The sequence below is a fragment of the Fistularia commersonii genome, chromosome 14, assembly GCF_037954325.1.
Source record: "Fistularia commersonii isolate RoL2024-O1a breed Wild chromosome 14, RoL_Fcom_v1.0, whole genome shotgun sequence".
Classification (NCBI taxonomy): domain Eukaryota; kingdom Metazoa; phylum Chordata; class Actinopteri; order Syngnathiformes; family Fistulariidae; genus Fistularia; species Fistularia commersonii.
In genome coordinates, this window is record NC_141297.1 from 16,784,555 (window position 1) to 16,799,815 (window position 15,261).

General features: G+C 42.0%; 1 protein-coding gene across 2 annotated transcripts in view; it reads left to right on the forward strand.

Moving 5' to 3' along the window:
- plch2a (phospholipase C, eta 2a) overlaps window positions 1-15,261 on the forward strand; it is a 57,421-nt gene that overhangs the window by 36,276 nt on the left and 5,884 nt on the right. Inside the window, exons 12-22 of one of the 2 annotated variants that reach the window (XM_086158846.1) lie at window positions 3,610-3,708; window positions 4,438-4,526; window positions 4,863-4,951; window positions 5,224-5,406; window positions 5,744-5,851; window positions 6,952-7,076; window positions 7,210-7,294; window positions 8,364-8,510; window positions 8,638-8,717; window positions 9,517-9,594; window positions 12,597-12,975. In XM_086158846.1, coding sequence (XP_086014972.1) covers window positions 3,610-3,708; window positions 4,438-4,526; window positions 4,863-4,951; window positions 5,224-5,406; window positions 5,744-5,851; window positions 6,952-7,076; window positions 7,210-7,294; window positions 8,364-8,510; window positions 8,638-8,717; window positions 9,517-9,594; window positions 12,597-12,975 — 1,462 coding nt within the window. Of the gene's footprint in view, window positions 1-3,609; window positions 3,709-4,434; window positions 4,527-4,862; window positions 4,952-5,223; window positions 5,407-5,743; window positions 5,852-6,951; window positions 7,077-7,209; window positions 7,295-8,363; window positions 8,511-8,637; window positions 8,718-9,516; window positions 9,595-12,596; window positions 12,983-15,261 lie in introns of both variants that reach the window. The other variant, XM_086158845.1, reaches the window with a different exon arrangement.

The following is a 15,261-nucleotide window of genomic DNA, read 5'->3' on the forward strand; positions in this document are numbered from 1 at the left end:
TGGGAAATAGGATACTGCTGACTCTAATGACAGTATGGTACATGTGCCCTCCCAATTTACTGGTAACCATCCTCACTATGTTCCTCTCCACAATACCACCATACACCTGCTCTGGCCACCCTTGATTTGGTCATATTGGCCCAGTAAATTTCATAGTATGCCTCTAAGATGACACAGCCTTGGCAGTCTGAATGGGTGCCACAATCACACTTATTTGGTCGCTTCAGGAGATGTTGATCGATGGTTTGTGTCTATTTGGAAGTTTGCGTCTCCGTCGGGACAGTGTTTTAATTCACCACCTGTCCTGGAGGTAACTTGGCATATCACATGTAAGAGGAGAGCACTATTTCATCTCTTCCTCTGGTTGGAGCATCACTTTCTTGCAATGGCTGACATGGATCCAGGTGGCTTGTTCAGAAACTTTCACTGCTGTCTGGGTCACCAGGAGAATTTGGGAGGTTCCTTGCCACTTCTTGGCTTTCCAGCTCTTCCTCCGAAAGTCCTTGATGAAAACGAGGTCTCCAGGTTGGAGATTGTGGAGGGGGGGTGTCCTGAGGCTAGTGTCAGTAAGAATTCTGCTACACACAAGGTTGTGGACAGTAGAGGTCCAAAAGTAGGTTCTAAGCCCACGTGTGGAGATGCTGCGAATAGAATTTCATTCGGGCTGAGGTTAGTTCTTTTTCTCTTCCACATTCTCATATACATCAGCACGATGGGCAGAGCTTTGGTCCAGAATAACCCTGTATCAGCACAACACTTGGACAACTTACTTTTGATTGTTCCGTTCTTTCCACGGCACACCCACTGGCTGGCTGATAAGCACAGTGTTTTCTGAAATCAATTCCCAAAAACTCACCTACTTGTGTGATTGCATCATTCACTGAATGTGGACCATTATTGCTGGAAATTTTGGGATACCCCATTTTGGAATAATCTCCCTTAGGAGTACCTTCACCTCTTCCTCGGCTGTCTGAGAGGAGTTGGGAAAGCCTCGTCCCATATTGACCACATATCCACTATCACTAGACCGTTCTTTTTCCCTTCAGATGGTGTGAGCTCGATGAAACACATCTGTAAACATCGGAAAGGGGGGTGGATGTGCTGCTATTGCTTGTGATTTGATTGGTTTTCCCAATATTTTCTATGATACGCAAGATATGATTCACAGTGTTTTTTAGATGTGACTGAGAAGCCTTGGGTGTTTATCGCATCTAACCCCCCTTTGTTTCTTTATTGGAAACACTAGGGTGAGCACACGAAATAGATACGAGCGTCCTCGTGAATTCCTTTTGTTTTTTCGGCACAAGATTAAGCCTTCCAGTCTTACATGAGTCCAACCCAAGAAATCAGCACTTTACTATGCTTGCTAAACCTGGTTTGGTCTTCACAAGAAATACAGCAAGATGATCACCTCAAAATGTCTTAATTATCAATTAAGTATTCTATCTCACCGCGGCGGTAGTGAGTTTTAGTTTGTTGGCTGTTAATGACGTTGATCAGGTTCTCTCCGTGGGCTATCCCTGTTGTCTCGAAATGGCTCTGCGAGGTTGGAGTAAGGTCGCTGATGATCCTTGTCCTGGGCCGACAGTGATGCAGAAATCACGTTGATGAAGCTCCAGAAATCCCACTTCTGAAACCTAATTCTTATGGAAATTTTTCTTTCCTTTTGGAGGATTCTTTAAGAAAGTTGTGAATGACAATGACTGGTCAGGATGATCTTTGGATATATTTTGAGTCCTCAAAGGTACAAGTTTCACAGAGTACGGAGTAATCTGTAGGAGAGTACAAAGACTTAACTCTAGGGTGTGATTTTATTTTTTTATACCTTAGCAGGACCATTGGGCCCTTCTTGAGGATGGACCCCTGTGTAAAATTTACATGTTCCCCACAGAACCAGCATGACAAACTTCGAGACAATGTGTTAATTAGCAAACCAAGAGATTGAGAAAAAGCACCTGTTACAAAAGGAGGGGTAGTTGGGAGGCAAGTAGATAACAGGTCAGGTCTCCATCAATTTATGAAGCCTCATTAAATTTTCCATACATGGAGACTACCGGGTACATACAAAATTTTCCATTACACACGTCTTCACCAAGCATCCAGTCAGTGAAACGTGAGGCACTATTAAGACAGAAAATCAGCAGTAAAAATTTCAATTATAATGAGAATTACACTGTAGTCTGCAACAGTCAGGGGTAATAAACTCACTCTATAATGAGAACACTTGTCAAGCAGGACCAGGGAAAAAAGGGAGGGAACAAACAGGCAACAAATTGTACCAGTTCAGAGCCACACAGCTCTGCGGCCTCAGACCCTGCAGAAAAATACAGTGAGAGGAAAAACAAGAGGTTAATGATGTGCAGTTGAGGCAAGTTAATGTGAATGAAATAAAAATAGAAAGAGAAGTTCAGTGCATCATGGGAGAATCCCTACTTAGGAGTTAAGCTAGAGAGGCATAAGGGATGGTTCAGTTGAAGCATTCATTGCTTTAAACTGTATTACTAAGGGGAATAATGAGCTTAATCTTACAAAGAACAGAGGTTGCCTGATTTGGAAACACAAACTAGGTGGTGGTTTTCCTTAAGAGACAACTCTGATTAGCCAAGACCCTGCCACTCAGGAGCTTAACAAACTAAAGATTTGAAACTATTTCACAGGGAGACAGTGAAGTGAAGCTGTTACGGGAGGCATGTGGTCAACCTCAGAACTCTTAACTGCAGCATTGTGGATGTGAAGCCTTTTCCAGAAATATCTTACAACAAGGAGGCAAAATTCCCTAGTACAGAAGAAGCTAATGCCTGTGCTATTTGTTTTAGCCATTGAGGTGAGAGACCAAATTATATGACATTACAGTCATTTGGCAGACGCTTTTATTCAAAGCAACTTACAAGAGTCATATGTTTCCAGTTCTGGTACGACTTTCCAGTAGACAGGACACAGTATGAGACACGTGTTAACGTTTTTGTTAAAGTATGAGTCCTGATCAAAAACGACCCTGGCATTCCAGACCATGTGCTGGAGAACCGTGGGCGATGCCATCTACAGTAACTGTCTTCTAAGAAATCTCCAAATGTGGTTTAACTCAGAAACATTCGCCCACATTGCTTTTAAGCATCTGCTACACACACCAAACCTTGCAACATTAATTTTTTTCCTGTTTATATCCACACACTAAACTTAAATCCTGGACAGAGGCAGGTGGATGGATGGCTAGATAGATAGATAGATAGATAGATGATTCTTGTTCCTCTCCATTTAGATTTGCTGCATGTTTCCTATTTTGCTCACTTACTCTGGTTTGTAATACCTCATAAATACCATCTTCACTATTTAAAATGTCAAAATACTTAATATGGTTAAAGTTATGCCTGCTCCAATACTCCATTACAGTGATTTCAATTATCCACAGTTAAGACATCTTTTGTACCTCCAAGCCCCACCTCCCCATTGCAGTATTGTTGGTGTTAATCAGCTCAACATCAGCTCAAACATGCTCAAACATGTGCCTGGCCCCCTGGTAGAGTAAAAACATGAAGGCCAAATAATTTCTTAACTAGGTGGGCTTTTTGTAATAGGTTGTCTATAACATGAATGATTGCTTTGCATCAGGGTAAAGGGGACGATGGAATAGACACAGCGGACGAGGGGAATACTGGCAGCAACAAGCGCTCAGGACACTCCTTCATTGGGAGCTTCTCCAAAAGAAAGGTGAGAATTCACACCTCTTTCATTCAGCTAAAACAAAAGCGTTTTAGTCATATGGCTTTGGTTTGAACCATGTTCCTCCATAACTTATGTTTGAATATATAACACGAATTTCACAAGATGTATCTTTGGAGGAAGAAGAAATACAATTTTTGTCACATTCAGTTTTACATAGAGCATAACATCAGCGAAATTTGACCACTGCATAAGGCAGCTAAGGAGCAATGCCAGAGGAGCAGTTAGGGATTCAGTGTCTTGCTCAACAACACTAGGAGGAATGCAGGAATCAAACCAGCAATGTTTGGTTTCAAGGACAACTGCTCTGACCCCCTAAGCATGCTGCCTCAAAATTGACTGAATCCAGCAAACTGTATATGTGGAGATTTCTTCAATTTGTCTGTTTTTCATCCCCATTTCACATCATTATCACTGCTAGCAGATTTCTCATTGTCTCCTGCACTTCTATCACCTCCTCACTGCCTGGCTCTATTGTTAGAAGTTCTATTGAACGTCTCCCTGAACTGTAATGTTCTGTTCCCTGCATGTTGCTACAAATTTCTTTTTTGAGTCATAGCTGTGCAAGCAGTTGTAGCACCAGAGACATATTGCTCTGTAAATCTTAAACTTCGGAAGTGATGATCTTGATGACCCAACAACATAATTCTGCATTTGTTGGACCAAATGTTTTGAATTCTTTTGTTGCCCCCTCCTAAAAACTTGCTATTTTAGCAGAGAAAGACCAAGCTGAAGAAAACATCCAGCTTTGAAGATACAGATACAGAGCAAGAGAGCAGTAGCGCTTCCCGGGCGCCATCCAACAAGTAGGGAACACATACCCAGCACAAATGCATCCCAGACCATAAAATTCTGTGTGTGATGTGGACATTCGTAGTTCTCTTTATGCAAAGTTTAGATTTGTAAATCAGTAAAAAAGATGATGAGAGATGGGATCCTTTTCGCGCATGTCCACATCTAATAACACACAATCAGCCTGTATTAGTGGGCAGCAACTAGTGCTTGGGACATTCAGATCCGAAAAAGATATAATTGAATATTAAAATCTGAGATTCAGGAATAACCTGTAACACTAACTTTTAGCAATCACTCTTCTTCGGGCAGAGGCTTTTCTTAAATGTAGACCATTGTCAACTTCCTAGAAAAAAGAAAACCATGAAGCTGTCCAGAGCTCTGTCTGATCTGGTGAAGTACACACGCTCTGTGGGCCTCTACGATATTGAAGCACAGGGTAAGTATCTAATCACTGAAACAGACTTTTCCCTAACTTATAATTTTATATCAAAATGAAATTATGTGCAAAACAGTTACAAGTGTATCACTCAATCTGGCCTTATTTTTAATTTTTTACCTTTTTTTCTGAGATTTTTTTCCTCCTCTACTATACCTGACTGATGCAGCCAGCCTTGTTGAGATTTACTGAAAAATAATTACTTAGAACAGCTCTGTTTAGCCCAGCCCATTGGTAATCAGAGGTTTGTGTTTTGTTTTTGTCCACTGCAGCAAACTGCAACTGGCAGGTGTCGTCGCTGAGTGAGACAAAAGCCCATCAGGTGATGCAGCAGAAAGCAACCTCCTTCATCAACTTCAACCAACGGCAGCTTTCCCGTATCTACCCCTCATCCTATCGTGTTGATTCCTCCAACTTCAACCCTCAGCCCTTCTGGAACGCAGGCTGCCAACTTGGTATGACCATCCAAACATCTGCCGCTTTGCATTGCCTTGAAATTTGAAATTGTCATTAGCTGTTTTGCTGCTTCTAGAAATGCTTCTTATGCTACTGTTGATCACATGGGAATGCAGATGTGGGAAATGCATTTAAGATTGTTTGCTGCAAGAGTTTTTGTTCAGATGTTTTCTGAGATTATTGTTTCACTCACCCTGTCACCTATGCTGACTCTCTCACAGTGACTTACAGCCATTTGACAGTGTGATTTATCACAGCTTTTGCTCAGTCATAAGATTTTTTTGATATCGAAAAAAAAAGTTTCGTTCATTTTAATGGAATTTTTTTTTATTTCAGTCGCACTTAACTACCAGTCTGAGGGCCGAGTTCTCCAGCTCAATAGAGCAAAGTTCTACGGCAACGGCAACTGTGGCTATATCCTCAAACCAACTTGCATGTGTGAAGGTCAGCCTATGCAAAAAGAGACAAGTTCGTATTGACATTTTCTTACTCTCCCTTTTTGTGTGTTTTTAATGCAAATGTCTTCCTTGAGTACCATTTTGAGATACAGCCATTTCTTTCCTTCCTGTCCCAGTATAGTTTTCCAGCTGTCTGTTTAAGCTTCGAGATCAGGGGTGGGCAAACTTTTTGGCTCAGGGGCTGCATTGACTTTTAAAATTTGACAGGCGGGCCGGGTCAGTACATTGTACGATACATATATAAAAAAACACATTTGTTAAACAGTACATATCAGACTTGTCTGACATTTGCTTTGAAAACTAGCTTGGTTTTGAAGGCTCTTAAGTTTGCTTGCATGTCATGCACAAACCAGTTTTTCCAATGTCGCTTCACATCCAGCTCATTCATGTGTGTCTACCAGTATGTCCACAGTGAAGGCCATATCACAAAGCCAATCTGTGTAATTCAGCTCAGGAAAATTCTCAAGTAGCACCAAAAATGAAATACTCTTCTGTTTGAGCTCCCACATTAATTTGTCCAATCATTCAATCATTCACATCAAGTATGAATTCTGTACCATTCGTTGGCGGGCCGGATTAAGAAGACCAACGAGCCAGAGGTGGCCTGCGGGCCGGAGTTTGCCCACTCCTGTTCTAGACGCGGGGGACAGGGATGTGCTAATGAATCACTGTGAGATAATAGGAACCAATCAGCTGGGAAGCCAGCAGATATCAACAACAGCTGATTTTTATGCTCATGAAGTGAGAAAGGGGTGTAGTGAATGTGGTTTAGTCTAGGAAGAGAAGGACCTCGCTAGGAATTCAGATGTTGTCATTTTTGGCAAGAACAATTTCAGACTTGGTGACTAGTCGGGTAAATAGTGACTTGCAGATGTATGTAAGTTTAAGTTCAGCATTAATGAAGAATGTGTCTGGAATTTATTTTTTTATTTCACCCTGGCATGTTTGATTGGTCTTATTGACCATATTGACAGATTACTCCACCAATCATGTTATGAGTAAACAGCAGAGGACCCAGCAGTGAACCCTGGAGGTTGCCCACTCTGTGTATGATGGATCACATGAAATATCCTTGTCTAATTTCAGGTGCCTTTAACCCCAACATGGACGATCCGCTGCCAGGCCAGATGAGAAAGCAGCTGGTTTTGAAGATCATCAGTGGACAGCAGTTGCCAAAGCCCAGAGACTCAATGCTGGGAGACAGAGGAGAGGTGTGGCACATTCTACTCTGTTGTCTTTAAGTGACACGCCAAGATGTGTATTTTCATACATCTAGCGACGTTCTGTATAAAGATGTGATAATGATGAATAAGCACGACAGAAATAATGCTGTGTCTGTGTCAGATCATTGACCCATTTGTGGAGGTGGAAGTCATTGGCCTGCCGGTGGACTGTTGCAAAGAGCAGACCCGAGTGGTAGATGATAACGGTGAGTTAGTGAGAGCCGGCTTTGTCAATGATACATGGGCTCACGATCCCTTTAATTTGAACCTCTGTGATGCCACAGCAGCTGATGAAAATGGATGTGTCAACTAGCTGAATACTATGAACAGTACAATTCTTACCAGACAATGTTGTGAGGGGGAAAAAGTATTAATTTGCAGGTGGAATTTTGTAAATTTTGAGAATTTAATTGAAACTTTGAGAGGATATATGCTGAAAACATGAGAAACAACAAAATAAAAAAGATTATCTAGAAAGTGTAACTGTTTGACTATATTGGAAAATCAATAAGCCAATATGTGAAAAAAGCAAAAAGAATTATGAATATATATATATATATGTAAAAAGCACATGAGCAAAGAAAGAACCAGAAAATATCAAGAACTGAATAAATAAATAATTGTAATAAAATATGTATATGATTTAAAAAGAGTAGAACATATGGCAAATTTTCATCTCTTAATTTTTCATTTTTTTTTGTTAAAATGTGACCTATTATGGGATTGAAACTAATATTTTTCATTTTGCCAATAATACACATTTTAAGTTGAATTTGATTTTCTATGAACCTGTGACCTTTGAGATAAAGCTGTGAGTATGTGTGTGTGTGTGTGTGTGTGTGTGTGTGTGTGTGTGTGTGTGTGTGTGTGTGTGTGTGTGCGTGTGCGTGTGTGTCTGTGTGTGCGTGCGTGCGTGCATGCATGCGTGTGTGTGTGTGTTTAGGCTAATTGACAAGCTGCCTGTGCACTTCTTACACTTCAAGCTGAGCTCATCATTTATAGATTGGGGGCTCAAGAGTCACACTTAACCCAAGCCTTGACTCTATCAGCACACACAAACCCCCAGCCTACACACACACACACACACACACACACACACACACACACACACACACACACACACACACACACACACACACAAATGAATAATTGATGAAAGCTGAGCTTGCTCTCTGACTTGCCAGTGTTTCTGTCCTTTGTCTCCATCACACTACTCTCTTCTCTCTCAAACTTCTCAATCCCTTCCCTCCTGGACCTCTACGGTGACGTCCACAGGGTTCAACCCGATGTGGGAGGAGACTCTGGTATTCACCGTCCACATGCCTGAATTAGCACTGGTGCGTTTCTTGGTGTGGGACCACGATCCCATTGGCCAAGACTTCATTGGTCAACGAACTATCTCCTTCAATAGCATGATGCCAGGTAAGACCTCCTCATTTTTGCTTGATTTTAAGCCTAGGACAATCACGCCGGTAGAGACATGGGAAATAACCACCTTGGAGATGGAACATGGTGCCACTGTGTGAGCCCTTTTTGTGTGTTTGTGCAGGTTACCGCCATGTGTACTTGGAAGGTATGGAGGAGGCTTCCATCTTTGTTCATGTTGCTGTGAATGACATCACTGGTAAGGTAGGTGCCTCAAAGAATGCTGCCAGAAACCAAAAGATTTCATTTTACTTTTTTTTCTGAAAATTCTACATGCCCAGAAGTTCAGCAGATGAATTAGATTCTCAAACAAATTACCCCCTTAACTTTGGCATATGTCAGCACAAAGCGTCATGGACTAGTGTTAAAATAAATAAACCTTCACAAGAAAATGTGATTTATTAATTTATTTTCATCACAGAATCCAGTCATTAATTTTGGTTTAGATTATCCTAAAGGGGCGATGTTGTTTGACACAGTGCGAGCAACCTTAAAAAAACAAGTTTGAACTACTGTTTCATATATAAATAGGGTAGCAAATGCTACACTCTGACTCTGGTCACAAGTCATTTTAAGTAGAAAATGAAAAAGAGGAAAATATCAAGATAGCTAACAAGCATTCAACAATAAAGGAATATATGAAATCCCACGATATAGAGCATAGAAAAACACAACGGTGAAGCAGGAGGAAAGCGAAAAAATACAAGATATAAATTAAGTTTACATTTCAATACAGTTATAATGCATCAGTTGCTGATTTGTTTGGAAATGGGATGAGGAAGAGGTTGCAATCGAAGAGGTTGTTCTTCTAATCTTTCTTTCTGCAGCTCCACCTTGTAAACGTCTGCACTGTTGTTCATATTATCGCCGCTTTGACTTTCCCCTGTCTCCTGGCTATTGCTGTTTACCTCCTGTTGTGATTTGTCTCTCAAACTCTGTCCCCCAACTCCTTTCTCTCTCTCTATCTCTCTCTTCTTCATTCTCCCTCTCTCTGTAATTTCAGTGGATCCCTCTTTGTCCAAATGCTTCATTTAGAGGCAGGACATTTTTAGGAGCCTTGAAGCTGCCCCTCAGAACTCAGGTGTAGTTACACCCATTTGGCATCTTGCATGAGCCACTCGTCTTAGTGAACCTCCCCCCCCGCCAGCGTTCTAAACACAAACAAATGAGACAAACTCATGTCTCACATGAGTTATGAAGGATTGACTATCCGCGTCTTCACTGAACCCCCAACCCCTCCTCCAAGTAGATCCAAAGTCTTTAACCCTCACTCCTTACGAGCTGCCACAAATTCGGGAAGTCAAACCTGTCTTTTTTTTTTTGATTAATCTTGGTCCAAGCACAAGTGCAGGTCTTAAGTTCATAGCATTTGGCTTCACGTCTGTGAACAACTTTTTTGGGGATTTTGCTGAATGTATGCCAGTCATGGTAGGAATGGAGTATCAGCCGATATTTTCAGGGAATAATTTTAAAGTCATGTGTTTCTGAATGACTGATTACTTGATTTCTGTGTCATAATCCTTGATTTAATATACATGTATTACAAGTGTCAGTAATATTTTCTTAATGTACTGTAGTCATCAGTAAGCATCACATCTGGTCTGCAAATATTATGCTTCAGCTTTCCACAAGCTTTCTGAAAAAATAAAAAAGTCAAGCCACCCAAGTGTTTTAATGCATTTACATAAAGGCCTGTCAAGGCATCATAAATCTTCCCCTGGCAGCCCTTCCAGCAATTGAACTACAACTAAATGAATTGTCAGTTATAAGCAGGTTTAGATTCCTATTAATGCATCTGCAGCTCATTGGCTGAAGACAAACCTGAACACCTGGGAGGGGGGGGGGCTAAGCCATAGGAATAAGCTGACAAGTGTCTATCTGTGCTCCCACGAGCACGAGGGGACAAGCAGGGGCGGATGATATTACTCAGTAATGACTTACCTTTAGACAAGTGTCTGTGCTCTGGAGTAAAAATAGAGCCCTGTCTTCTTTTTTCTTGCCCCCTGTTCTGGAGAACGGGGATAGTAATGCTGTTGAAATCACTATTGTAGTGCCTCAGACACTGATTTGCAGGTTTTAAAGGGAACGGTCCAATGTTTTGGGAAACACATGTTTTTGTCTCCCATTGTGCACAAATGGAGTCAGAGCTTTTATCACATAGTTCTTCTGGTTCTTTGAAAGGTACAGGTTTCGTGACACCTCAGTATGTATCAGATTAATCCAAATATAAGGTGACTGTTTTTTGTTTGTTTTTGTTTTTTCTAATGGAGATTTCAGAAAAGGGGCTGGGGCTTATTGTTCTAAACTTAGTCACTGATTAAAGTTACTACTTTTTATTCATAATTGCTAATGAAATGAAAACAAGTGAAGCAAAGATTTTAGATTCAGAAGGACGATTTGAATATGACATGTAAATCATCGATGTTTATGAACAATGTCAACATGAGACAGTCGGAATGAAAACCTACACCTGTATTTCCCATGATACTGAAAGTATCCTTTTAAGGTTTTATTTTATCTATATAAATATCTATATTTTTTTTATGTCCCCCCTTTATCATGTTGCTGTTTGAGGACTGGGATTTTTCAGCCTTTTAGCCAAACATTTCCCCCCTTTTTTCTTTTTTCAACTCCCGCACAGCCTGAACGCTCTTTTCCTCTATTACTTTACCGTTGTCCTGTCTTTTTGTCCTGCGCCGTCGTTCTCACGTCATTGGTCAACTGGGACTATTTGGATCTACTTCTCTCACATCACTTAATCATCAGAATAGCAGCACCACTGGAGTTAGCTTTCTTTGCCTTGTTCCAGCGTGATTTTTGTCTTTCACTCATCTGTGTCTGTGTCATAATGTCCTCCTTATCATCCTCACCCTGACTTATGCCTCTGCAACTAGGCACAGAAAACTCTCACATGCCGTGACCTTTACTTTCAGATGAGGTGTCTTTTTGTTTCTGATTATCCTCCTGCTGTTAGGAGAAGGGTTCACTTCTTTACAGGAAAATAAAGGACATTCTTTGATCCTAATTATTCTGTTATTCTTATGGGTTATGTTTCCAAATGTGAGTAAAGATGTTGTTCATTTCAAAAAACGTTGCCAGTCCACAGGAAGACACTGATGGATAAATGTGTTTTATGGTAAGAAGTCAAATCAGGAATAACCTGAAAATCAGGGCAACAAAACAAAAACACAAACTTAAAGTTGTATCAAAATTTGTACAAAAGGAGCTAGTACAAAATGATCAGGGAATCAAAATGAAAAGCCAACAGTGGCAGTCAAGACCACCCATGGTTTTGTGTATGATCTTCTCCCCAGTTCTGTTATCAAGCTTTTTATTAGTTTGGTTGTATTTCCTTTAGAATCAGGTTTAACTCTTGTATAATCAACAAATAAATACTTTCAAAATAAGACCTGCAGTTACCTGATACCTAAAACAAGTTCCTGCATGGAAATACAAGCATAGCTTGAAAGTCCGTTCATGGCCCTGTTGTTAGCAATCAGTTATTGATTGTTAGCAAGCGGAGCAGCTCCCAACGGTAATTCACAAACTCTCAGGAGGTTGATCAGAAAGGAAATAAATTAGAATAGATATAGATTGCCCCTGTTCCAGGGAGCCGATCCATTCAGAACACAGGGAAGTTAATCTAATTCAAGTTTTCATTTTGTGCAGTTGTTGTCTTTCTAACTTACATTTATATGCCATGTCCTTCAACAGGTAGCTAATAAGCATGATGTCGCTAACCCCCACTATTAACTAGTAACTACTGACTGCAGCCATATACAACAGAACAACTATAACTAACAAACTAATAATCCAGTTTCAAGTTTGAGCATGGTTTCCAGTTGAATGATCATTTTAAGATCATGGTGATCATTCGTGTTACCAAACAGAGTTTCTTGTATGAATGTGTTTATCAGTGGAATCTATTTTGTTAATTTGAAGCATGTTGGGTGTATAAATTCTGTGTTTATAGAAAGTAGACCGATGTCACTTGCATGATGGCAGATATAACCTTCAGTTTCGCCTTCGGATTCACAAGATCCACTGTGTATTTGACAGTTGTGTGTGGTGTGTTTCCATCAGGCCAGAGCTGCCAGCGGCATAAAAGGGCTGTTTCACAGAAACCCAAAGCAGGCTTCCCTGGACAGCCATGCTGCTGTACAGCACAATCGTAAACACCCGTTTGGCGCCCACCTGCTCCGCCGCACAGCGAGCGCTCCCACCAAAGGCCAGCCTAAAATGAGGAAGGGCTTCCCAGAGATTACCATCAACACCAAAGATAATAGTTCCGAGGGAACGAGTGAGGAGCGAGAGTCCGAGGAGAAGACCTCTGCTGCTGCTGCATCGAACCAGCCCATTACACCACAACACCGCAACGGGGACTCACTGACAGCCCACCAGGCCAAAGGCCCCCAGGATCAACCTGACACCAATGGGGCTTTTCACCCAGAGGAGGACAAAGGTAAGAACATATTTTTTGCTCATCGCCGTCCTATGAGCGAACCTCTGAAACGGGCTAGCCGGTTACGTGTCAGTGGGTCCCCGGACATGAAGCCAGGCGTGTTCGCTCGCGTCGCACTGAACGGCTCAGGCCGGGTGGGAATGTCCTCCAACTGTATCACGTGTGTGATCGGCTCTGAGGAGGGTCCAGAGGGAGAGAGAAAGGACGAGGCCGTGGACAGTCAGGGGTCCGCATCAAAACTGGCAGGCGAGCAGCAGGAGAGAAACCATTGGTCTTCCTTGACCAAAAGACACATTCCTATGCCTGAAGCTCAGCCTGAATTACAGACTCCCACCCACTCCTGGCCCTGCAGGGAGGCGGGAGTGGGTCAATGCTCGCCACAGGCGCGCCTTCGGCCCATCCCCTTCTCCAGATCCAAAGCAAGGCAAACATTGGGTGCCAAGTCCGTCCAGCAGCCAGTGGATGCGTCACTGAGGAACGCCCGGTCCTGCAGTGTCCCTCGACGGCGCTTCCCCAACACCGTAACCCCAGAACTGAGCTTCACACCAGACTGCCGCACCAACCTCCGCTGGCAGCAAGCAATGCTGCCCAAGTACGGCACGGTCTGTGAGTCACTACTCACCCCTTTGACCAACAATAACGTCAATGTAAGTGTTTCACTTAGTGACAGTAGCAGCTGTGACAGCTTTGGCAGCCTGAGCAGCTTGGAGTCACCCCCGATGCTCCCACCGCGCTCGGTGCTCGATAGCCGTAAGAGGGCAGTTGGCACCCTGCAGCGTGAGATGAACGCCCTCTTTGCCCAGAAAATGGAAGAGTTACGGCACAAATCTCCCATGTTCTTTACTGGTAAGATGTAGCCGAGGCATCCCTATCTGCCTTCAAAGGGCAGTAGTCATAGCATGCCCCCCCCCAGTAGAATAAGCTGTCACAATTGTTCACCCTGTAGATAGCACAACTAACTTCATTCTAGGTGTTTCTCGTATCCATTCTTAGAATTGAAAGCCCCAGAACAGTTTCTATAAATTACAATCCGACTGAAAATTGCCTCCCCCCCCCCCCCCCCCCCCATCAAAACTCTCACTCTCGCTACTTCTCTTTATTCAAAATACTGGACCTGCTTCTCCACCCACACTCAACAGATGAGAGGAATGGTAAGTCTTATATCAGTAGTTAATAAATTAGTTGCATCAACCTGATTTTTTGGGGGGGTTAATTTGATAGTTTAAAGCAAAAAAAAAAAAAAAAAAGTGAAAATACAATCTTGTGAACAAGTTAAAAAGCGATTTCTGATGAAATTTACCGACTCCCACAGAACAAAAAGTCCTGAAAGATGTCAATTTGTAGGGATTTGGCGGATAAAATTGAACATCGGCCTAAATTGGTCTCTCCTGTCCCACACTCTACCTGTCCAGCTCTGTATTGTAGAGTAAGTTTTAAGTCTCAGACTAGGCTGAGATTTGAAAAAGTGGATCTTACGTCTAAAGATTTGGGAAAAAAACGTGTGGAAAACCACAACTAGATTCTTTCAGCAGTTTTTTTCCCACTGTGCAATGTCATCACCAGGTATTTGCGGAGCCTCTGCCATTTCAGTCCATCGATTTTCCATCTGCACTTGGTCATGATATGTTTGACAGTTGACATTGTACAAGTGGGCTGTTCTGCCCCTAGCTCTTCCATCCGCTCCTCTTTGTGGACCACAAAGAATTACCATCTCTGCAGCTAATATTGCTCTGGCCATTATATATTTAACAGGGTTCTCTTTTTTTGCGGTTTTGTTAGAGCTCATCCGTTGGTTGTTGATTGTCATCATGAAGACTGAAAGACTTGCTATAATGTCAAACACTTTTGATATTGTTGTAAGGCCCAATACTAGGAAAAGACTGATCTACGATTGGTTTTGTTAACTGGTATTACATTTAACCCTGCAGACTAATGGTGCCAGAGTCTCATGAGCTTTTTTAAAGTGTCCAAAAGAAAGCAGATGCAACATTGTTCATTTTATTTCACCTTCTTGTATATCGCTTCTATCGTTGTGATGTTTGTCTGCCTGATGTTGGTTGATTTTGTCTTTTTCAAATGTGCTTTTCTGGCCAATGAGCTGTTTCCCTTGCCCCCTTTCTCCCGCTCCTCCTTTTCCAGTTTTTTTTTTTTTTTTGCTGAACTCCTGTTTTTTCCTCTCTGTCCCTTTTGCACGCTCTCTCTGTTCCTAGTGCAGAATTGAGAGGATGACCAGAGCCAGGTAAACCCTCTGAACGCATGCCCGCACCTTCACCTTCACCCGCCGCT